Below are 18,729 nucleotides of genomic sequence, written 5' to 3' on the forward strand. Positions count from 1 at the left end.
GGAAGCACTGCTGTGAGTCAGACGTGTGTGCTCAGAATGGTGTCACTGCCTCATCACCCTGAGCTGGCCTTTCTATCACCAGCCTCAAAAGCAGAAGTTCCAGGACATCTTAATGTCCAAATACCACCCAGTTCCTGTCCACAGAGACCTAAACCAGAGAGATGCAAACCTCTGCTCACATCCAACCAACCCCTCCTTACCCCACAGATATTTACTGCCATTTCCTGTGCTGTTTCACCCCAAAGTTTCACATCCAAGCTGCACTGGTGCTGCTCTCCTCAGGCACCCAACCAACTGCTCACTGCTGCAGGTGTTTGACAGACAGACAGACAGAGCTGCCTGGCTGGCCAGGCCGGGTGCCTGAAGTGATGCAATCACTCCTGACCTCTCAAAGCCCTAAGCCTGCAGTTCACACACACACCTCACTCTCACACCTCTCTGCAGTTCACACCCTGCACCGCACTCCTCCCCTGAGCTGAGCACACCCGCTGCTCCCAGGCACATTAACCACGACCCACAGGGACACCTCTGTCACCTGGAACATCATCCCGGTGGGTCAGAACTCTATGAACTGCAGAGAGAAATAAAACAATTGTTCCTACTAATCTCTGCATTCAGTCTGTGCAATCTGCTTTGTCCCATCCATCTCTGCATGTCCTTAACAAATCCCCCAGACAAAGCTCTGTTTGCACACCTTAAGACAACGCCAAATTTTCACCTGCACCTGAGTCTTTAACAGGAAACGCACAGCCTGTGGATTTTTCCTGACTCCAGTTGGACTGAGCTGTTCCTCCTGGCAGACACCAGTGATGAATCAGAGGCCTCTTGACAAACTTTAAAGCATGAGGTGAGGCTGCTTCCCTGTGCACCTTTGTAAAGGTGTTTTGTATTTGGTTTCTGAATGCCAGAAAAAACAGTCACGTCTGTAACTGGGCTAGATAAGGGCATTTGGAAGAAGTTTCCCACGGTGCTGTGGAAAGGAACAACTTGGGCAGCAGAGAAAAGGGGTTTGTCTGAAAAAGGAGCTCAGAGACTCATTTGTTTAGAGAGCCACGGGATTCAAATGGAAAATATGAAGCAAAAGCTCTGGATCCTGAGGAAAAGTCATGGGCAAATACTGCTATGAAGCCAGAAATCAGGTATCACAGCCAGGGCAAGAACCACAACATGTGTCACACAAACCCCCTCAAACTCAGGCAAAGTCGTGAAACTGGAAAATGCAAAATATGCTTGTATTAAAACAAAACCTACAGCGTTTGACCACCATCCTTCACTCTTACCCTGCACCTTTATAATGCACATGCTCAGGAGCAAAATCCTTCCAAGCAGTTCATAAAAATAATTAAATAAAAAAATATATATAACTACCAAAGCATTCACTGTGCATCTCTGCAAAAGGTCACTGAAAGACTTGAACAGCCACCAAAACACGCTACAGTTTTCCCACCAACTATAACTACTGGCTACTTCATCCTATCCTTCGGGCTAGTATATACCTGTAGAACTGTGTCATCGTTCAGACTTTTAACACCAAATTGCACTGAAACAACCGAGCGTACCGCCAGCGAAAAGAAAGCACAGCGAGACCACAACAAAGTGCAGCACAACGCAACAGCACCGCAGAAAAACAACAGCGGAGCAACAACAAACCCTTCGCTGATGCGCAGCTCTTCCCGCGCGCAATAAAAGCCCGTTCCCCGAGCTGCGGAGGCCGCGCCACCGTGACACCGACGGCTCCGGTGGGCAAAGCCCGCAGCAGGACGGGGCTCGGCCGCGGTGAGAGCGGCGGGGCCGGAGCGGGGAGTGCGGAACCGGCCGGGGGTCCCGCAGAGCCGGGGCCTGTCCCGACCGGGCTCTGCCCTGACCGGGCTCTGCCTGGGGCCCGGCCCCGCCGCCCCGGTGCCGCCGCAGCTCCCGCAGCAACATGGCGGCCGCGGCCCCTCCGCCCCAGGGCCGCCGCGGCCCCGCGCTCACCTTCAGTCAGTTCCATTCTCACGGCCCCGCCGCGTCCGCCCGGCCCCGCGCAGACAAAGGCGGCGGCGGGGGCGGCGCGGGGCCTCCGCCTCCTCCTCCTCCCGCAGCACCAGCCAGGCCGCGACGGAGCCCCGGCCTCGATTTCCGCGCCCCCGCCGCTGGCGCCGGCTCCGCCCCGGGGAGGTCGCCCGCCCCTAGCGCCCGCCGCGGCCGAGGGAGGCGCTGGCGGGGCCCGGCGGGGTCCGGCGGGTCGGCGGCCGAGGGAGGCGCTGGCGGCGGCGGCGGCGCTGGAGCGGCTGTGCCGGTGCGGCCCCGCCGAGCGCCTCCGCCCCCGCCCGCCCCCCGCCGCCGCCGCACTGCGCAGCCGCGCGCGCACGCGCCGCCCTCGCCCATTGGCCGCTGAGGCGGTGCCCGCCGCGAGGCATCACGGGAAGTGTAGTTCGGCCCGGTGTGGCGGCGGCGTGACCCCTGAGGGGAGTCGGGGACAGGAGAGGACTGGGCGGGAATTGTGTCCATTTTTGGGCTCCTCGGACAAGAGGGACGAGGGGATGGGCTGGGAAGAGCTGTAAGAAAGGAAATTTAAAAAGTGATTCTGCTCCTCACTTTAGGGACCTTCCTAAAGGCCCGCGCACAGTGCAGGAACTACCATAGAGTGTCCTCAGGAACAGGAGAATCATCCATGTCCCTCATTCCCACAGGAAAAGCTCTTTTATACATAATCTAAATGTGTTTAAGGCCCAGTTTCGTACTGGGAGCTCTGGCAGCAGACTCAGAAGCTCTGTCCCCTTTTTCACCCCTCTACCCCATTTTATTTTCTACTTTTTAAAACACCGTTCAATTGTTTGGGCACCCATTAGCCAAAGGGTTCTGCACCCTTTTTTCACTGGGGCAATGAAATGCTTTTTTCCCCTCGAGTCTCTGAAAACCAGATAGGATTTAATGGAATCCCAGAATGACTCTGGTTGGAAGGGCCCTTCAAAATTCCAAGGGATCAAGTCACCTGTCACCTGCTGGGGACGTTTCTGAGCCGTCAGTGTGTTCCACCCGCTCCTCAGCTGTGAAAAATGCCAATCACTTGGTTTTTTTAAATTTTAAAAGTTTAATAGGAATAAAATGGTTATAAAAATAGTAATACAATTTGAGTAGTAATAGGACAATATGACACAATAAAGACAAAGAGTTACGGACGTCCAGGTACCCTTTTCTGGGCAGCATGAGCCCGAAAAATGACCCACGTTAACAAAGGATTAACCCTTAAAAACAATAACCTGTTGCATATTCATACACCTCATCCATGATGCATAAATTCCATTCAAACACAGGATTCTGTCTGGTCAGCGTCAGCTTCTTCCTCTGAATCCTGACAGGGCCTTCGAGGTGGGAAGGAGTTCGTTTCTTCTGATAATGGAGCAATAAATTCTTTTCCTCTGAAAGATTCAGGTGTCCTGTGGCTGCCATCTCGCTGCGAGACCTCTCTTTAAAAAACTATCCAACATAGCATCATTTCTATTTTAACATTTTTTATAACCTAAAACTATACTTAACACAGTACTTAAGAGAATTAATACAGCATTACTTTCTAACACAACACATATAATATTCAATTTAATTGCGAAAAGCCAATCATAAAATATGCATTTTTCACATCCGGGATGCACTTTAAGGCCCCGGTGTGGCTCCGCCCGAGGCCTCAGGACCCCGCGCGCCGGTCCCGAGCGCCTCGCCACGCGCGTGACGTCACGCGCAACTCCGCCGTCTCGCGATGGCGTCACGCCACCGCCACGTGACGTCACGGCTGGCGCGCCACCGCCGTTCTCGCGCGCCCAATCAGCGGCTTTTCCCGAGGGCTCCTCGGGTCAGGCCCCGCCTTACTGCGCTCCCATTGGGCGGACCTCCGGCAGGACGGCGATTCTGACTTCTGATTGGCTGGCGTCGAGCAGGGCGTGGCGCGGCGCGATGGCGTCATGGTGCATTCACCACAGAGCGGCGACGGGTCAGAGCGGTGCGCGCGGGGCACGACGGGATGGGTGAGGGTGGGGGGGGTGGAGCGGAACCGGAAGCGGAACCGGCACCGGGACACCGGGACGGGGATCGGCATTGCCGGGACTGGCACGAACGCAGAGACCGGAGAGGGGCGGCGCGGCAGCCCCCGGTCCGGCCCTGACGCGCCCGGCAGCGCACGGGGATGGGGCCGGCCGCGACCCGGCGGCCCCCGGCGCCCGCCGGAGCTGCCGCCGCCTCCCGCCGCTGCCGGGGCTGAGGGCCCGCGGCGCCCGGCCCAGCCATGGCTGCGTGCGGCTGTAACGCGCTCCTGGCCGCGGCCAGGGCCAGGTGAGCCCGCGCGGGATCGGACGGCCTGGGGGGGTTCGGAGCTTTTATCCATTCCCCGTTAAAGCGGCTCCGGGAGACGCGGCGGGGCTGCCCCCTGAGGGAGGGGCACGGCACGGCTTGTCGGTACTGCAGCCGCTGCTGGGGGATCGGGCTGTCAGCACAAAAGAGATTTCACGGGGCTGGTTTGGTGGTGAGGGGGCCGGTTTGGGTGTGATGCCTCGGTGTCGGGATCTCTGCTGCTCACAGTGACCCCGAGAAAAGTTCCAAAGTCTCTTTTCCCAGCCCGGCGCTTGAAGAAGGAGTCAGAGCTCTTCAGTTCTCGGTCTCAAGGTTGCTTATTGTGTCTTATCTATAAAAAATTTTCTCCTGCCCTGCCGAGGTCTGTCCAGCAGGACAGTTTCAGGCACTCTGTCTGCCCCCGGGGCGGTGTTATGTCTTTATACTAAAAACTACGTGTACAATATTTACAATTCATTCCCAATACCTCTCACCTATGTTAGACAGTGAGCTTCTACTCTAAACCAATCTGTAAGTGCCACCATCACAGCAGAAGATGGAGGCCAAGAAGGAGAAGGAGAAAGGCTGGACACAGCCAGTTCCCTCCATCTTGCCTCCTGAACCCCCATACCAAAAACCCCAAAATCTACTTTTCCACCCCGTGATAACTTCACTAATATTCTACTTAATTTGTGATGGCTTGCAGATCTTCATACAAGGTTGATAACTTGCTCCATGGGTCATAATCAAACCCACACAGGCATTTTGGGCTCTGTGCCAGGGTCTCTGAGCCCCCTGGCAGGGCTCCTGGGTCCTGACACCTCAGCACTGGGTTCTGCTGCCCTGCTCTTACCCAAACACCTCTCCAGTTTCAGGGGCTCCCGTCTCCTGGCTCGCTGCAGCTCTCCGTGCTCCCCAGCCGCTGCTCTTGTCCAGCTGGTGGATCCCCAGCTCACCTGGAGCTGCAGGGACTCCCAGAGCCAGCCCTGGGCACGCCGAGCCTGCCTGCCTCGCTCTCCTGCCCACGCCTTGCACACCTCCAGCAGCCCCCGGCAGCAGCTGCCAGGGGAGCCCCAGGGAAAGCCCAGGAACCAGGGGGCTAAAGCTGCTAAAAGCCTGGCCAAGCAAGTGGTGCCTCCTGCAGGGAGGAAATCCTTGAGGCAGAGAGTGGTGGATGAGCTGAAGCATTACTACCATGGGTTCCACCTGCTCTGGATTGACACCAAGGTGGCTGCCAGGATGGTGTGGAGGCTGCTGCACGGGCAGGTGCTCACCAGGAGGGAGAGGAGAAGGGTGAGTGCCACAATGTTAGTGTTCAGGAACTCATAATTACAGAATAATTATATGCAGGTGCTTTTATTTGGGCCAGGGGTACAGACCCAAATCTGACTTCAACATGGTTTTGAGCTGAACATGTTTTACATCCTATCATTATGTAACTTACATATTAATTATTAAGCTTACATGGTTCTTTTGTATACACTGATTTCATCCAACCGTAGATTTCTCGTGATCTCCTCAACCTTCTTACATAGTTTGTCATGATTCTTTAAACAATAATTATATTTAATCACATCTAACAGTTAGATCATTTATCATGTACTGACTGCACAGGTGCAGTTTCACATGATCTAGCAAGATATATAATATAATATAATATAATATAATATAATATAATATAATATAATATAATATAATATAATATAATATAATATAATATAATATAATATAATATAATATATATTATATTATATATTATATTATATTATATTTACTATAGCATATAATATTATTTCATATATAACATTTAATATGTAATATATAATATAATATTTAATGTGATATGATATATTATAGAATATGTAATCTATTATATATAATATATAATATAACATCTAATCTAACTTTCCCAGGGCCCACTTTTAACATTTCCCCAGGGCCTACTAAGCCTAACTTTTTTCTAGCTCCTCAAATTTTCTATAATTTTAAAAATCTTTTTACTATCAACAGCACCTGGATAAAGTGATGCAGTAAAAAGGTTAACCCCTGCTTTGGGCACACTTTGGTAATCCCTGCTGTGCTTTTCTCCCTACAGCTGCTGAGAACTTGTGCAGATCTCTTCAGGCTGGTTCCCTTCCTGGTGTTTGTCATTGTTCCCTTCATGGAGTTTCTGTTACCTGTGTTCCTGAAGCTCTTCCCTGACATGCTGCCCTCAACGTTTGAGACGGAGTCAAAAAAGGTTTGTGGAGTGTCCCCAGCTCCTCAGAACATCTGTGCAGCTGTGCAGGGCTGCTGTTCCCTGCCTGTGCTGCCAGTGAGCATCAGCCTCACCCAGTGCCTGAGGCATTCCCAGCTCATTCCTGGGCTGAGTGGTGTCACTGTCATATTATCTGAAAAATCCTCTTTGCCCAGGATTTTCTCCTGGGAAGCTGAGAAGTCTCAGCTTCTCCTGTGTTTGCTGCTCCAGAATGTGGTTTATCCAACATGTGAATTGTTTTAACTTAATGCCCAATCACAGCCAGCTATGTGAGGCTTTGAGGAGTCACAAGTTTTTATTATTCATTCTTGTTAAGCTTTCTGTCTGTATCCTTTCTCTTTCTTTAGTATAGTTTTAGTATAGCATTCATAATATAATATAATATAATATAATATAATATAATATAATATAATATGATATAATATAATATATATAATATAATATAATATAATATAATATAATATAATATAATATATATAATATGTATAATATAATATAATATAAAATATAAATATAGTATGAATATAATATAAATATGATATTGATAATATAAATATAATCTAAATAATACAATATAATAATAAACCAGCCTTCTGAGACATGGAGTCAAATTCTCATCTCTCACCTCGTCCTGGGGATCCCCACAAATTCAACAGGGTGGGACAGATGAAAGGCTGTGCTGCAGACAGGGATCAGAAGGAATGTGCACAGCAATTCCATTTTCTGATTTGTAACTTTGTATTTCCCAAATGAAGGAAGAGAAGCTGAAGAAGAAGTTGAATGCAAGGCTGGAATTAGCCAAGTTCCTGCGGGAGACCATTGCAGAGATGGCCAAAAGGAACAAGGCAGACACAGGAAAAGGGAAACAAGTCTCCTTTTACCTGCACGAGGTAGGATGGCAGCCATGGCACAGACACACCTTTAGAGCTGCTGCCTGGGGCAGAGGGCAGGGGATTTGTACCAGGACTGTGGGGACAGAGCAGCAGTCAGCTGCTGTTCCCTGGGTGTCTCCCTGCCCACCCCAGGAATTCCCAGCCTGGCAAGGCACACCTTTCACCCCCTGGAACTTCCAGTGGCTGCTCAATAACAGTTTCACTGTGACTTTTAACTGTATCTCCAGCAGGGACAGGAATTCCCCTGTGAGGAGGGGAAGGGGAAGGGGGAAGGTTCCCCTGGGATCCCGTTCAGCTCAGGGCTCTTTGTGCTTCCCCCCAGCTCCGTCCCAGCGGCCAGCAGCCCAGCACACAGGAGATTGTGCGTTTCTCCAAGCTCTTTGAGGACGAGCTGACCCTGGAGCACCTGGAGAGGCCCCAGCTGGTGGCCCTGTGCAAGCTGCTGGAGCTGCAGCCCCTGGGCACCAACAACCTGCTGCGCTTCCAGCTGCTGATGCGGCTGCGCAGCATCAAGGCCGACGATGAGGTGAGTCTGCAGCAGCAGCCAGGAGCTGCCCACACCCCCTCACAGCAGGGCAGTTTGGTGTTGATGAGAGTCAGATCCTCCCCAGGACACATCCCAGAAGAAAACAGAATGAGAGCTCACCTCCCTGCAGCCTTACAGTCTGGCATTGCAGATGTTGCCACTAGAACATTTCCTTTTGGTCATGCTAACTTAGAAAAAAGGGATGCTTTTTGGTGTGCAATTTGGTTATTTGGAAAATGGAACCAGACTTACACGTGCAGACCTAGTGGCCATGAGTTGCAGCAAGGGAAATTTCAACTTGATAAGAAAAAAAATTAAATCAGTGAGTGGGTAAACAGTGGAACGGGTTGCGAAATCCCCGGGGTTCAAAGCACACATGGAGAATGCTGAGCAGTTTTGAGCAGGAGATTGAACTGAGGACCTCCAGAAGTCCCTTCAGGTGCAGCAGGCTCTTGGCTTGCCCTGTGCCTGGATGGGAACGTTGCTGTTCATTGCAGATGATTGCCAAGGAAGGGGTCAGTGGCCTGAGCGTGGCAGAGCTGCAGAGCGCCTGCAGGGCCAGAGGGATGCGGTCACTGGGGCTCTCTGAGGAGCAGCTGAAGGAGCAGCTGGGGCAGGTGAGTGTGCCCTGGCCTGGGCTGCTGTGAGATTCATCAGAGCACAGGCTCCAGGCAGTGCTCAGGTGCAGCAGGCACAGCTTCCTGAGAGTTCATGCATGAGTTTGAGGCTGGATCCTCACCCACAGGGCTGAGCTCTAAGGCATGAAGGGTCCAGATTATGTCTTAGACTAAAGAGAAAACCAAATAGAACCAGGGCCAGATAGGAGCAAGGTGAAGTGGGGGGTATTCCTAACTCTTCAGACTCACTTTTTTCATGATTTACTAACGTATTATCTTACCCACAGAGCCTTCTAAGGCATGATGGTCCAGATACTTAAGAAAAAAAAAAAAAAAAAAGGGGCGGGGGGAGGAGGGGGAATTGTGTGTTTTTTTTTAATTTTTTAAACCCATTTCTTCTCATGATAGTAACTTAAAACTGTGTTATCCAAACTCAAGACTGCTTGAAGGACAGAGTATTGTATTAATAAATACTCACCTAGAGCCAATATGAAGCAATTTTTCCTTCTGTTTTCTTCCAACAGTGGCTGGATCTGCATTTAAAGGAGAACATTCCTTCTTCCCTCCTCCTGCTTTCCCGTGCCTTGTACTTAATAGATGTAAAGCCACAATCTGTTCCCATTCCACAGAGCAAGGCAAGTGGTTTGAATAAAGCTCTTAGGTTAATAGCTCAACCATTATGCATTATAAAAATGAAGGACTTTGATAGAATCTTGTTTTCTGAGCCTACAAGTGGACTGAAGTTGTGACTCTGTGTTCTTCTGCAGACAGCTGAAGCTGCTGGAGTGATGACATCTGTGCTTGAAGGTCAGGAGGCCCTCCTGGATCCTGCCCCTGTTGTACAGGGAAGAAAGGTTAGAAACAGCAGTCTGCAAGCAGGAAAACATGTGCTGAAATCGTTGGGAATTGGGTATGACCAAACCTTTCCAAAGCTGGACAGAACCAATGTTTGACACCACAGCACAGAGCACGAGCAGTGTCTGTTCTTGCACTGTGTGGGTGTTTTTCCCCCCAAGAGCCTCACAGCTGCATGTTCTGATTTGAGAGGCGAGGGAAGGGAGCAGGGATCTGCTGTGGCACACCTGGTGCTGTGCCTGGGAGCAGCTGGTTATTGAGTACCATGGTGCTGGCTCCCAGCCAGGGAGGACTCAACCTCAACCTAAATTGCTTCAGGCCTCAGCCCAGGTACATTCAGCTCAGAGGAGCCAGTTAAAGTGGACTTGTTTTTAGCCCTCTTAGTGAATTTGGGTTCAGTTGTCCAGGACAAAATGAGCCAAAATATCTGGAGTAAGAAAGCCAGAGCATATGGTTCTCAGCATCACACTGCAGTGAATTCCTTAGATTAGTCCCAGCTGATAAAAGCAGCAGCAGGAATCAAAGAATATTGTATCAACTGCCAGAAATATTTCCACATAGTTAAATTGTGCTGGGGAAACAATGGAAATGCCAGACAGCTTTCACAGAGTTAGCCTTGTCAGAAGGGAGAAGGGCCTGGGGGATTTAGGCCTTTCTGAGAGGGTTCTGTGACTTACTGCTGCTTTTTCCTTAAAGACTGAAGAATTTGTGTCCCAGCCAACAGAGAAATTGCCATTCTCTGAAGCATCAGTGAAGCCTCCCCCACGAGAGGTGAGCTTGTCAGAGTTCTTACACTTCCCAAAAGAGATTGTTCTTCACACAGCTTGCAGCCAAACCGAGCAAGTTTGGAGTGCAGGATGCTGTGAGTGCTGCTGAGTTCAGAGAGCAGCTGGAGAAACTGGATGAGAACTGCACTGGGGGCTGTTCAATACAAAGATACCACACATGGCAGAGAGCAGTCAGACTGGGGGGAATTACTGGTATATCCTTGTAGTCTTCCTTAATAATCTGCCTTGGGCCACTGGGACAGACCAGCCTTCCCTTGGGGTCAGCAGGGTAAAAGCCACTTGGTATCTGTAAAAAGATTTCTGCAGTGATTGTCTTTGTTTTGCCCATTTTCTTTCTGTGAATATTTGATTTCAATTTAGGTGCTTATGTGCACATCTGGCATGCTGCTTAAGGCAAGTTTGGGAGTCCAGACAGACTCCTATCTCCTTTAACCTGAAGAACTTTGCTCCTTGTCAACTGTTCCTCTCCAGAGCAGCTAAATGGAAAGACACCTTCAGAAAACATTTTGCATTTTAAGAAACATTTGTACTGCCTAAAATCTGCCCTTTTCTTTTGCCCCTAGACCAAAATGGAAGCATCCCAGAGCAGCAAGGCTGGTGCCAATGGAGCCTAACCTGGAGCCAGCACTGGGAGGAAGCAGCTTCCATCTCCACAGCTCCTGCAAAGGGAGCAGGGATTTCCCAGGAGGCTGCTCTACACAAGGAGGCAGTAGCCCTCAGGGGCCTCTCTTCTGTCCCAAGCTTGTTAGCAACTAGGCCACTGCTGTCTGGATGGCCCCAGACATCTCTTTTGTGCTGGATCCTTGCCCTGCTACTTTTAACTTATGGTGTAAATATGTTAATAATGGTGCTGCTGTCTGTGCTGTTCCTGAGCAGGTGTTTGTGCTTAGCAAAGGCAGCTTTTCATGTTAGAATGGCCTGTGCACAGAACAAGCTGGGCTGGGCTCCAGCAAAGCCTGTTCTGCAGTGTGAAATCCTCTGCAGGAACATCCCCACCCAGCCAGGGCCAGCAGCTTGTCCTGAGGGTCACAGCTCAGGCTCTTGGTCCTGATTTGGGTGTTTTAGCCAGTGACCAGCCCACAGCAACCCACGTGGCCACAGTTTAACTGAGGAGGGTGGCCCCAGGGAGGGAGGGAGCAGCACTTGGTGTGGTAGGACTGATCAGAAAGGCTTCAAGCCTTGCTGGACAGGAGCAGCCTCCACCTGTGAGTGTGGGAGCTGTGCAGGTGCCACACACTGTGACAGAATCAGACTTGCACTTTCAGGATCCCTCTGGGTCACAGGAGGGAGCAACCTGGACCTGCACACCTCTCCCAAGGGTGGAGCTTTGGTTAATCCTCACCAGGCTCAGAAACACTCCAAGTGCTCTCCACACTTGCAAAATGACTCCTCACATGCTCAGTTTTTACCAGACTCTCAGAGGATTCTGAAAAGCTGTTTTTAGCATTTGTTAAATTTTTTACTCTGTCCTATGTAAATACTGAGAAATTACTCACATTATGGATTTTAAATATGTATATATTTATACTTACTGTAAAATTAGATTTGGTGCTAAGTAGGAATGAAATGTCTCTTCCAGAGGTCAGCCAGCCTTTAGAACAACCCGACTGAGAGCCAGTTCTCCAAGCTCAGGTAGGAGCAGCACTTTAAACCTGAGGCCTGAGGCTCCTGCAGCAGCACAGAGCCAGCTGTCAGGTGTCCTGTGTCCTTAGCTCTGTACCTGAACCTCTCCTTGTTCACCCAGCCCGTCCACAGTGCTGGGTCTGTGTCTAATAAATGGAACAAATGTTGTTTCAATAAAATAACACCTTGCTGTGGAGTTGTGACCGTGTTCACAGGGGTCCGAGGATGAGGGAAGAGATGAGGATCTGACTCCATGTTTCACAAGGCTTGATTTATTATTTTATTAGATATATTATGTTAAAACTATACTAAAAGAATAGAAGAAAGGATTTCATCAGAAAGCTAAGAATAGAATAGGAAAGAATGATAACAAAAGTTTGTGGCTCCGACAGAGAGTCTGAGCCAGCTGGGCTGTGATTGGCCATTAATTAGAAACAACCACATGAGACCAATCACAGATGCACCTGTTGCATTCCACAACAGCAGATAACCATCGTTTACATTTCGTTCCTGAGGCCTCTCAGCTTCTCAGGAGGAAAAAATCCTAAGGAAAAGATTTTTTATGAAATGTGTCTGCGATGTGGAGTCACTGCTGGCTCTTAGCGCCGCAATGAGGGAAGGCATCTCCTCCCCCTTGGTGTTCCAAGCCAAGCCTGCTCCACTCCCAAACCCGCCTGGGTTTCTCTGGCAGCCTTTGGAAGCCCGGGGAGGTTTGGGGTGAAATGATCAGCTCCTTCATTTGCCAGCCGGCCTGGTGAGCTCCGTGCCCCATCCGAGCGCGGAGCTGTGCCGGCTCCGAGGGCTCAGCCCCTGCTCCGGGCGGCGGGAGAGGAGGAGACTGGGCGGGATGAAGGCAGAGCCAGCCAGCGCCGGAGCAGCACATTCCTCGGCTGAGAGGTTTCACAGATGGAGAGAGAGCAGAGGGGGCTGGCGGGGAGCCCAGGCACCACCTGGGCACTGCCCTGCCGTGGGTGAGCCCTGGGTGGGCTCTGGTGCCTCCCACGTCCCCATCCTCCAGCCTTGCACCTCCACGTCACACTGGTGTGTGTGAGAGGTCATGTGTCCGTTTGCCTCCTGTGTTTTCAATTTAGAAAGATCTGGAAGCTGGGACTCTCTCTTCCTTGGATGTCCTGCAGTGACCACCAGCCCCGTGTTCAGCCTGAAGTGAGCACGGGCTGTGCCAGCCTCCCTCCTCCTAGGGGAGCCGGCCTGGGGCAGGCAGAGGCAAGAGAGACCCTTCCCACACCTCTGAACAAACCCATTTTCAGATCAAAAAGCCAGCCAGCTTTTTTCCTCAGCCTCACAGGTCGCTGCTGCCTCGGGGCTCTTGGGGATGTGCCCACTCTCACCTCTGCCTGGCATGCAGGGACGCTGGGCACCTTCCCAGGAGCCAGAACCCTGCAGAGGGGAGAGGCAGCGATTCTGCTGCATGACCTCCCGAGCGAGGGGAGGAAACGACCCCCGTGGAGCCCCATAAATCACAGGATTCTGTTCTGCAACGCCGGGCAAACGAAACGCTGCAGAGATCCAAGGCCGTGTGTGCTTTGGCGTGGGGAGAGCTTTTCCAGCCGCGCCGGTGCCAAACACCTTCCAGTCTCCCCTCAGCCTGGAGAAACAGCTCCTCAGCTGTTTGTCCTTCCCCAGGGCATCCTCACACTCTTTCTGCTCCAGCCCTGAGCCGGGTGTTGTGGCGCCCGTGTCCGTCCCAGCACTGTTTTGCAGAGATAAACAAAACTCCACAAGTTTTGTTAAAGTTGTAAAGCCGGTATGTTTATTACATGTGGGAATCGTTCCCTTAAAATGACATAAGTAACTCTGGAAACTCCAGACCCCCTTTTATCTCCCTCTCAAATACATATGCATGCAATTTCACAATAGGTTCATACATATTCATTCCACTGATTTCGAGTGACACTTGCCACTAGTTCACAGGGGTCCGAGGATGAGGGAAGAGATCTGACTCCATGTTTCACAAGGCTTGATTTATTATTTTATTATATATATTACATTAAAACTATACTCAAAGAATAGAAGAAGGGATTTCATCAGAAGGCTGGCTAAGAATAGAAAAAGAAAGAATGATAACAAAAGCTTGTGGCTCGGACTCTCTGTCTGAGCCAGCTGGGCTGTGATTGGCCATTAATTAGAAACAGCCACATGAGACCAATCACAGATCCACCTGTTGCATTCCACAGCAGCAGATAATCATTGTTTACATTTTGTTCCTGAGGCCTCTCAGCTTCTCGGGAGGAAAAATCCTAAGGAAAGGATTTTCCATAAAAGATGTCTGTGCCAACTAATTCTTCAGAAAGAACTCCTGGTCAGGTTGCCCTACTCTATCTGCCCTCCTCCTCCCCCATTATTTCTTGTCCTTTGGCCCTTCGAGAGAACAGGCAGTCAGAGCAAACAGCAAGCTACAGGCTGAACTCAAATATACGTTCCACCTAAATCAAAATGGATTTCTACCCTGGAAAATTCCCACTCTGCCTCAGCACCTTGCCCTGGAGCCGGGGATTTCTGCTGGATTTCTGCTGGATTTTTGCTGGATTTTTGCTGGATTTCTGCTGGATTTCTGCTGGATTTCTGCAGGATTTCTGCTGGATGCTGCTCCTGTGGCAGCGCCAGCCCCGGGCCTTGCGTCAGCCTCTTCCCCTGAAAGCTGCTGGGAAAAGATGCCCCGGTCAGCATTTTTGGAGGAGATTAGTATTCAGGGGGAAAAGCGGTGATTCAGTGCGGCCCAAGCACAACAAAGGCTGGGATTTACAGCTCCCGGATCCCAGCAGCACATTCCTGCAGCCCTCCTGCCTCTGCTGCAAACGTGTAACAAAGGAGATGGAGCCTGAAGTCGAGTGGGGCAAGGGCTCTGCTGTCAAATCTTGCATGGAGCGGGACGGGGTGCAGGTGGCAATGTCCCCAGGGTGTCCCCAGGGATGGTCCCATCCCACTGCCCACCCTGCTTCTCCTGGTGGTGCCCAGGACAGGGGGGTTTGGGGGAGCTGTGTGCCCGAGCTGCAGCTGCACACATCTGGCTCTGGCTCTGCTCGGCTCTGGGGGGCTGGAGCTGCACCCTGGGGTCCTGCTGACCCCACAGCAGGGTGGGACATGGGGATAGGGGGCTGGGGGATCACTCCCCACACCCACCGAGCCCCGCTCGGAGCCGTGGGAGCCGCCCCGAGGTGCAATGGCACAGGAGGTTCCTGCACGGCTGGCAGGGGGACAAAGCCCAGCTGAGCGCTGGCACAGCAGCCAGCCCTGGGCTGGGGCCAGGAGATTGTCCCGGCCCTGCACAGCACGAGGGCTTTAAAAGGAGACAACGAGGAAGGCGAGGAGTGGAGAAGACAAAGGATGCTGTGAGAGCCAAGCACACCCCACCCGCCCAGGGGCTCCTGAGGGCAGCACCTTCAGCTCCTCCGCGGCTCTGGAGCCATTTCCCAAGGGATCCTGTCCCATCTCCCTCCTCAGCAGAGACCTTGCAGGGGCTGCAGGGGCCCAGCTGGGGGGTGCTCTGCTCCTGCAGCTCTCCCCTAGTGTTGGGTGGGTCCTGTGCGGCGCTGAGGTCACTTTTGGGGTATCCCCATCTCCCAGATTGTCCTCATGGAGAGGATGGCTTCGCAGGAAGAGCAGAGAGGAGCTGAATCTTCCTCCAGCATCCAGGCAGCTCTGTCTTATCAGCCTCCGTGGTTTCTGCTGGGCAGCACCCTGGGGACCCTCCCTGCTGTGTCCCCACGGAATTCAGGGGGCACCCAGCTGCATGTGCCCCTTCCCCAGCCCTGCAGGCAGCACCAGCAGCTCTGCTGCAGCTGCTCTGCTTATTATCATATTTAATTGCCCTCCTGGTAACCCCAGGAAATGAGCAGGAGCCGGCGAGAGCCGCAGTTTGGGATGATGTAAACACCAAGTGCAGCTCTCCCTGCGCCAAGAGAGCTGTGATTTATGTGATTTATGTGATTTATGTGATTTACAGAGCCCCCCCCAGCCCTGCCCCCAGCCTGGGCTGCCACTTTAATCCAGGGCTGCAAATTCAACATAAATCACTTGATTAAAAGCTCTACTTAATTTAAAGGGGGTGGGGGGTGGGCAGAGTGCAGCTGATCGATTTAATTTACACCGGGAAACAGCAACAAGCAGACGCATTTCAAAAGGTTTAAAAAGGCCGGGGAGGCCCCGGTGATGCTGCAGCTGCTTCAGCCGCCTCGGTTTAACCCTTTAAAGGCTCTGGAGGGGCTGGCAGCCCCTTTTACCCTCCCTCCATGCACGGCCAGCCACCCCCCACACCCTATCCAGGCCTCTGTGGGGTGCAGGGTGCTGGAAGATTTTTATGGGAAATGCTGGAGCTGTGAAAAAACAGAATTCCCCCAAAAGCAGCTGAGCATCACCTTCCCAAAGTGCTGCCTGGATGAGCTGGAGCACCCCAGACCCCTGAGGATCCCCTCCCCATCACCACCCACCCCCACCAAGGGAGATGTAAGGGTGGTTAAAGTCTTTTAATAATTACAAGAATTCCAGAATTTCATGACAGAAAGAGTTGACAACAAATAATATTTCTCCGTACAAAGGCAAAATAAACTTTTCAAGTAACAGCGGCCTGGCACCGGCGGCAGGGAGGGGTGGGAGGGAGGGATTCCAGGGAGTGCCCTGTCTGTCTGTCCGTCCGTGGGACTGCAGGGGGAGCACAGAGCTGGGGTGAGGATGTAAGGATGCTCCCAGGTAAGGCACTGGCGGGGGATGCCCGGGCACGGTGGGGTTGGCACCGAGCTGGGCACTGCCCGGAGCTCCCCCCAGGGCAGGGGATGGGGGGCAAGGATGGCAACCCCTCCTTCCCTCCCTCCTTCCCTCCCTCCCTCCCCGGGGCCAGGCCAAGGCCAGGCACGTAATGACAACGGATTCCCAAAAGGCATCATCGACACATTATTATTATTATTATTATTGTTTAATACAACCCCATATAAAACTGAAGCAGCAGCAGCAAATTCTTACCGAGGGACCTAAACTGAAATAGGTTTAGAACATAATTTAAAAAAATAAAACCAGCAAAAATAGCAAAATATATGACTTTTTTTTTTTTTATAGATAGCAACTGATATCTACCAGCCACTAGTACCTTCCTACCAAACTGGTATATCTCTGGTAACAACCCTTTTTAAAAAGACATGTAAATATATATTCATATTTATACATATTTTTTCGTTATGTACACGGGACTCTGGGTTCAGCACGGGTGGGTTCAGTCACCTCTGAGCAGTGCAGGGCTCCTGCCCCGGCTGTGCCCGGCCTGGGGGCATCCTGGGCAGGGAGGGAGCCCCACCACGAGGGTCCTGGCACGCTGAGGCTCCTGGCACACCAGTGAAGGTTAAAGAACCTTAATAAGGCTCCTGGCACACCAGGGAGGGTCACAAAATACCAATGAGGCTCCTGGCACACCAGTGATGGTTACAGAACCCTAATGAGGCTCCTGGCACACCAGTGAAGCTCATGGCACACCAGTCAGGGTCCCAGCACACCAGCGAGGCTCCTGGCACACCAGTGAAGCTCATGGCACCCCAGTGAGGCTCCTGGCACACCAGTGAGGGTCCTGGCACACGCGAGGCTCCTGGCACACCAGTGATGGTTACAGAATACCAATGGGGCTCCTGGCACACCAGTGAGCTCTGGTTACAGTGATGGTTACAGAATACCAATGGGGCTCCTGGCACACCAGTGAGGCTCGACACCGTGTGTTACAAACACCAATGGGGCTCCTGGCACACCAGTGAGGCTCCTGGCACACCAGTGATGGTTACAGAACACCAATGGGGCTCCTGGCACACCAGTGAGGCTCCTGGCACACCAGTGAGGTGCCTGGCACACCAGTGATGGTTACAGAACACCAATGAGGCTCCTGGCACACCAGTGAGGTTCATGGCACACCAGTGAGGCTCCTGGCACCCCAGTGAGGCTCCTGGCACACCAGCGAGGTTCATGGCACACCAGTGAGGTTCATGGCACACCAGTGAAGCTCCTGGCACACCAGTCAGGGTCCCAGCACACCAGTGAGGCTCCTGGCACGCCAAGGCTCCCCCCCTGTGCAGCTGCAGGAGTCTGGTGCTGCTCCCAGCTCACCAGGTTCTCTTGGCACACCAGCCCAGCTCCCTGTGCCTGAGCAGGCTGTGCCATCCCAGGATGCCTGGCTGGGCTCTTTGGCCACGCATTGCCCACGGGAGAGGATTTCAGCTCAGCCAGGTTGGAACACTCCAGCACAGAACTGACGGAGAAGAGGTTTAAAAACAAAAGGAGGACAGGCCATGAAAGCCCCGAAGGCTTTGGGCTGTGCAGAGCTGACAGGAGCGGCAGGAGGAGCTGGGTGGTTTTGGTTATGTGAGATGCTACAGATGCCTCTGAACCCTTTGTGCACCAGCTGAGCACAACCAGGCTGTGCAGGCAGCGTCCACAGGCACGGCACGGCGTGGCAGCCCTGGCAGTGCCACCCTCAGTGTCGCTTCAGTCCACCATTGCTGTGCTGAGGGGGGAGCTTGGGGAGGCAGGGCTCGTCCGGCAGCGGGTCGTGGGAGAACACAGAGTCCTCTCCCGAGGAGCAGGTGGAGCTGCGCGTGTCTGGGAAGCCAGGGGAGTACTGATCCAGAGGCATGGACAGGTCCAGGTACTCCTGGAGGGACAAACCCCAAGGACAGGCTCAGGAGGGGACAGGGCAGAGCGTCACCCAGGTGCCACCAGTGCCACCTCTCCTAGTGACCCTGGGAAACCACGGACAGGTCCAGGTACTCCTGGAGGGACAGGCTCAGGAGGGGACAGGGCAGACCCCAGGGAGAGCCCTTCACCCAGGTGCCACCTCTCCTAGTGACCCTGGGAAGCCAGGGGAGTACTGATCCAG

At 52.3% G+C, this 18,729-nt stretch overlaps 3 protein-coding genes across 5 annotated transcripts in view; 1 reads left to right on the forward strand and 2 right to left on the reverse strand.

The window, feature by feature from the left end:
• Positions 1–2,149, reverse strand: part of NSD3 (nuclear receptor binding SET domain protein 3) — a 38,240-nt gene extending 36,091 nt beyond the window's left edge. For all 3 annotated transcript variants that reach the window (XM_030964199.1, XM_030964198.1, XM_030964200.1), the window contains exon 1: positions 1,975–2,149. The gene's annotated coding sequence lies outside the window, so the exon portion shown is untranslated. The remainder of the gene's footprint in view (positions 1–1,974) is intronic.
• Positions 2,150–4,177: 2,028 nt separating this feature from the next.
• LETM2 (leucine zipper and EF-hand containing transmembrane protein 2) lies at positions 4,178–12,059 on the forward strand. The gene is made up of 10 exons (XM_030964244.1): positions 4,178–4,305; positions 5,172–5,595; positions 6,398–6,541; positions 7,315–7,449; positions 7,775–7,978; positions 8,476–8,595; positions 9,120–9,230; positions 9,363–9,449; positions 10,147–10,221; positions 10,802–12,059. Exons 1-10 carry the CDS (start codon positions 4,259–4,261, stop codon positions 10,850–10,852), a joined length of 1,398 nt encoding a protein of 465 aa, XP_030820104.1. The 5' UTR covers positions 4,178–4,258; the 3' UTR covers positions 10,853–12,059.
• Positions 12,060–17,585: 5,526 nt separating this feature from the next.
• Positions 17,586–18,729, reverse strand: part of FGFR1 (fibroblast growth factor receptor 1) — a 33,533-nt gene continuing 32,389 nt past the window's right edge. Inside the window, 1 exon segment of the mRNA XM_030964147.1 lies at positions 17,586–18,504. Coding sequence (XP_030820007.1) covers positions 18,328–18,504 — 177 coding nt within the window. The 3' untranslated portion in view covers positions 17,586–18,327.

Source organism: Camarhynchus parvulus, chromosome 22 (assembly GCF_901933205.1).
Source record: "Camarhynchus parvulus chromosome 22, STF_HiC, whole genome shotgun sequence".
NCBI lineage: Eukaryota > Metazoa > Chordata > Aves > Passeriformes > Thraupidae > Camarhynchus > Camarhynchus parvulus.

Excerpts from the sequence above, each read along its gene's own strand:
- LETM2 (XM_030964244.1), top strand. The coding sequence starts at position 4,259 with ATGGCTGCGTGCGGCTGTAACGCGCTCCTGGCCGCGGCCAGGGCCAG. Across the intron at positions 5,596-6,397 it reads CCAGGAGGGAGAGGAGAAGG|CTGCTGAGAACTTGTGCAGA; the intron begins GTGAGTGCCACA and ends TTCTCCCTACAG. Across the intron at positions 9,231-9,362 it reads TTCCCATTCCACAGAGCAAG|ACAGCTGAAGCTGCTGGAGT; the intron begins GCAAGTGGTTTG and ends GTTCTTCTGCAG.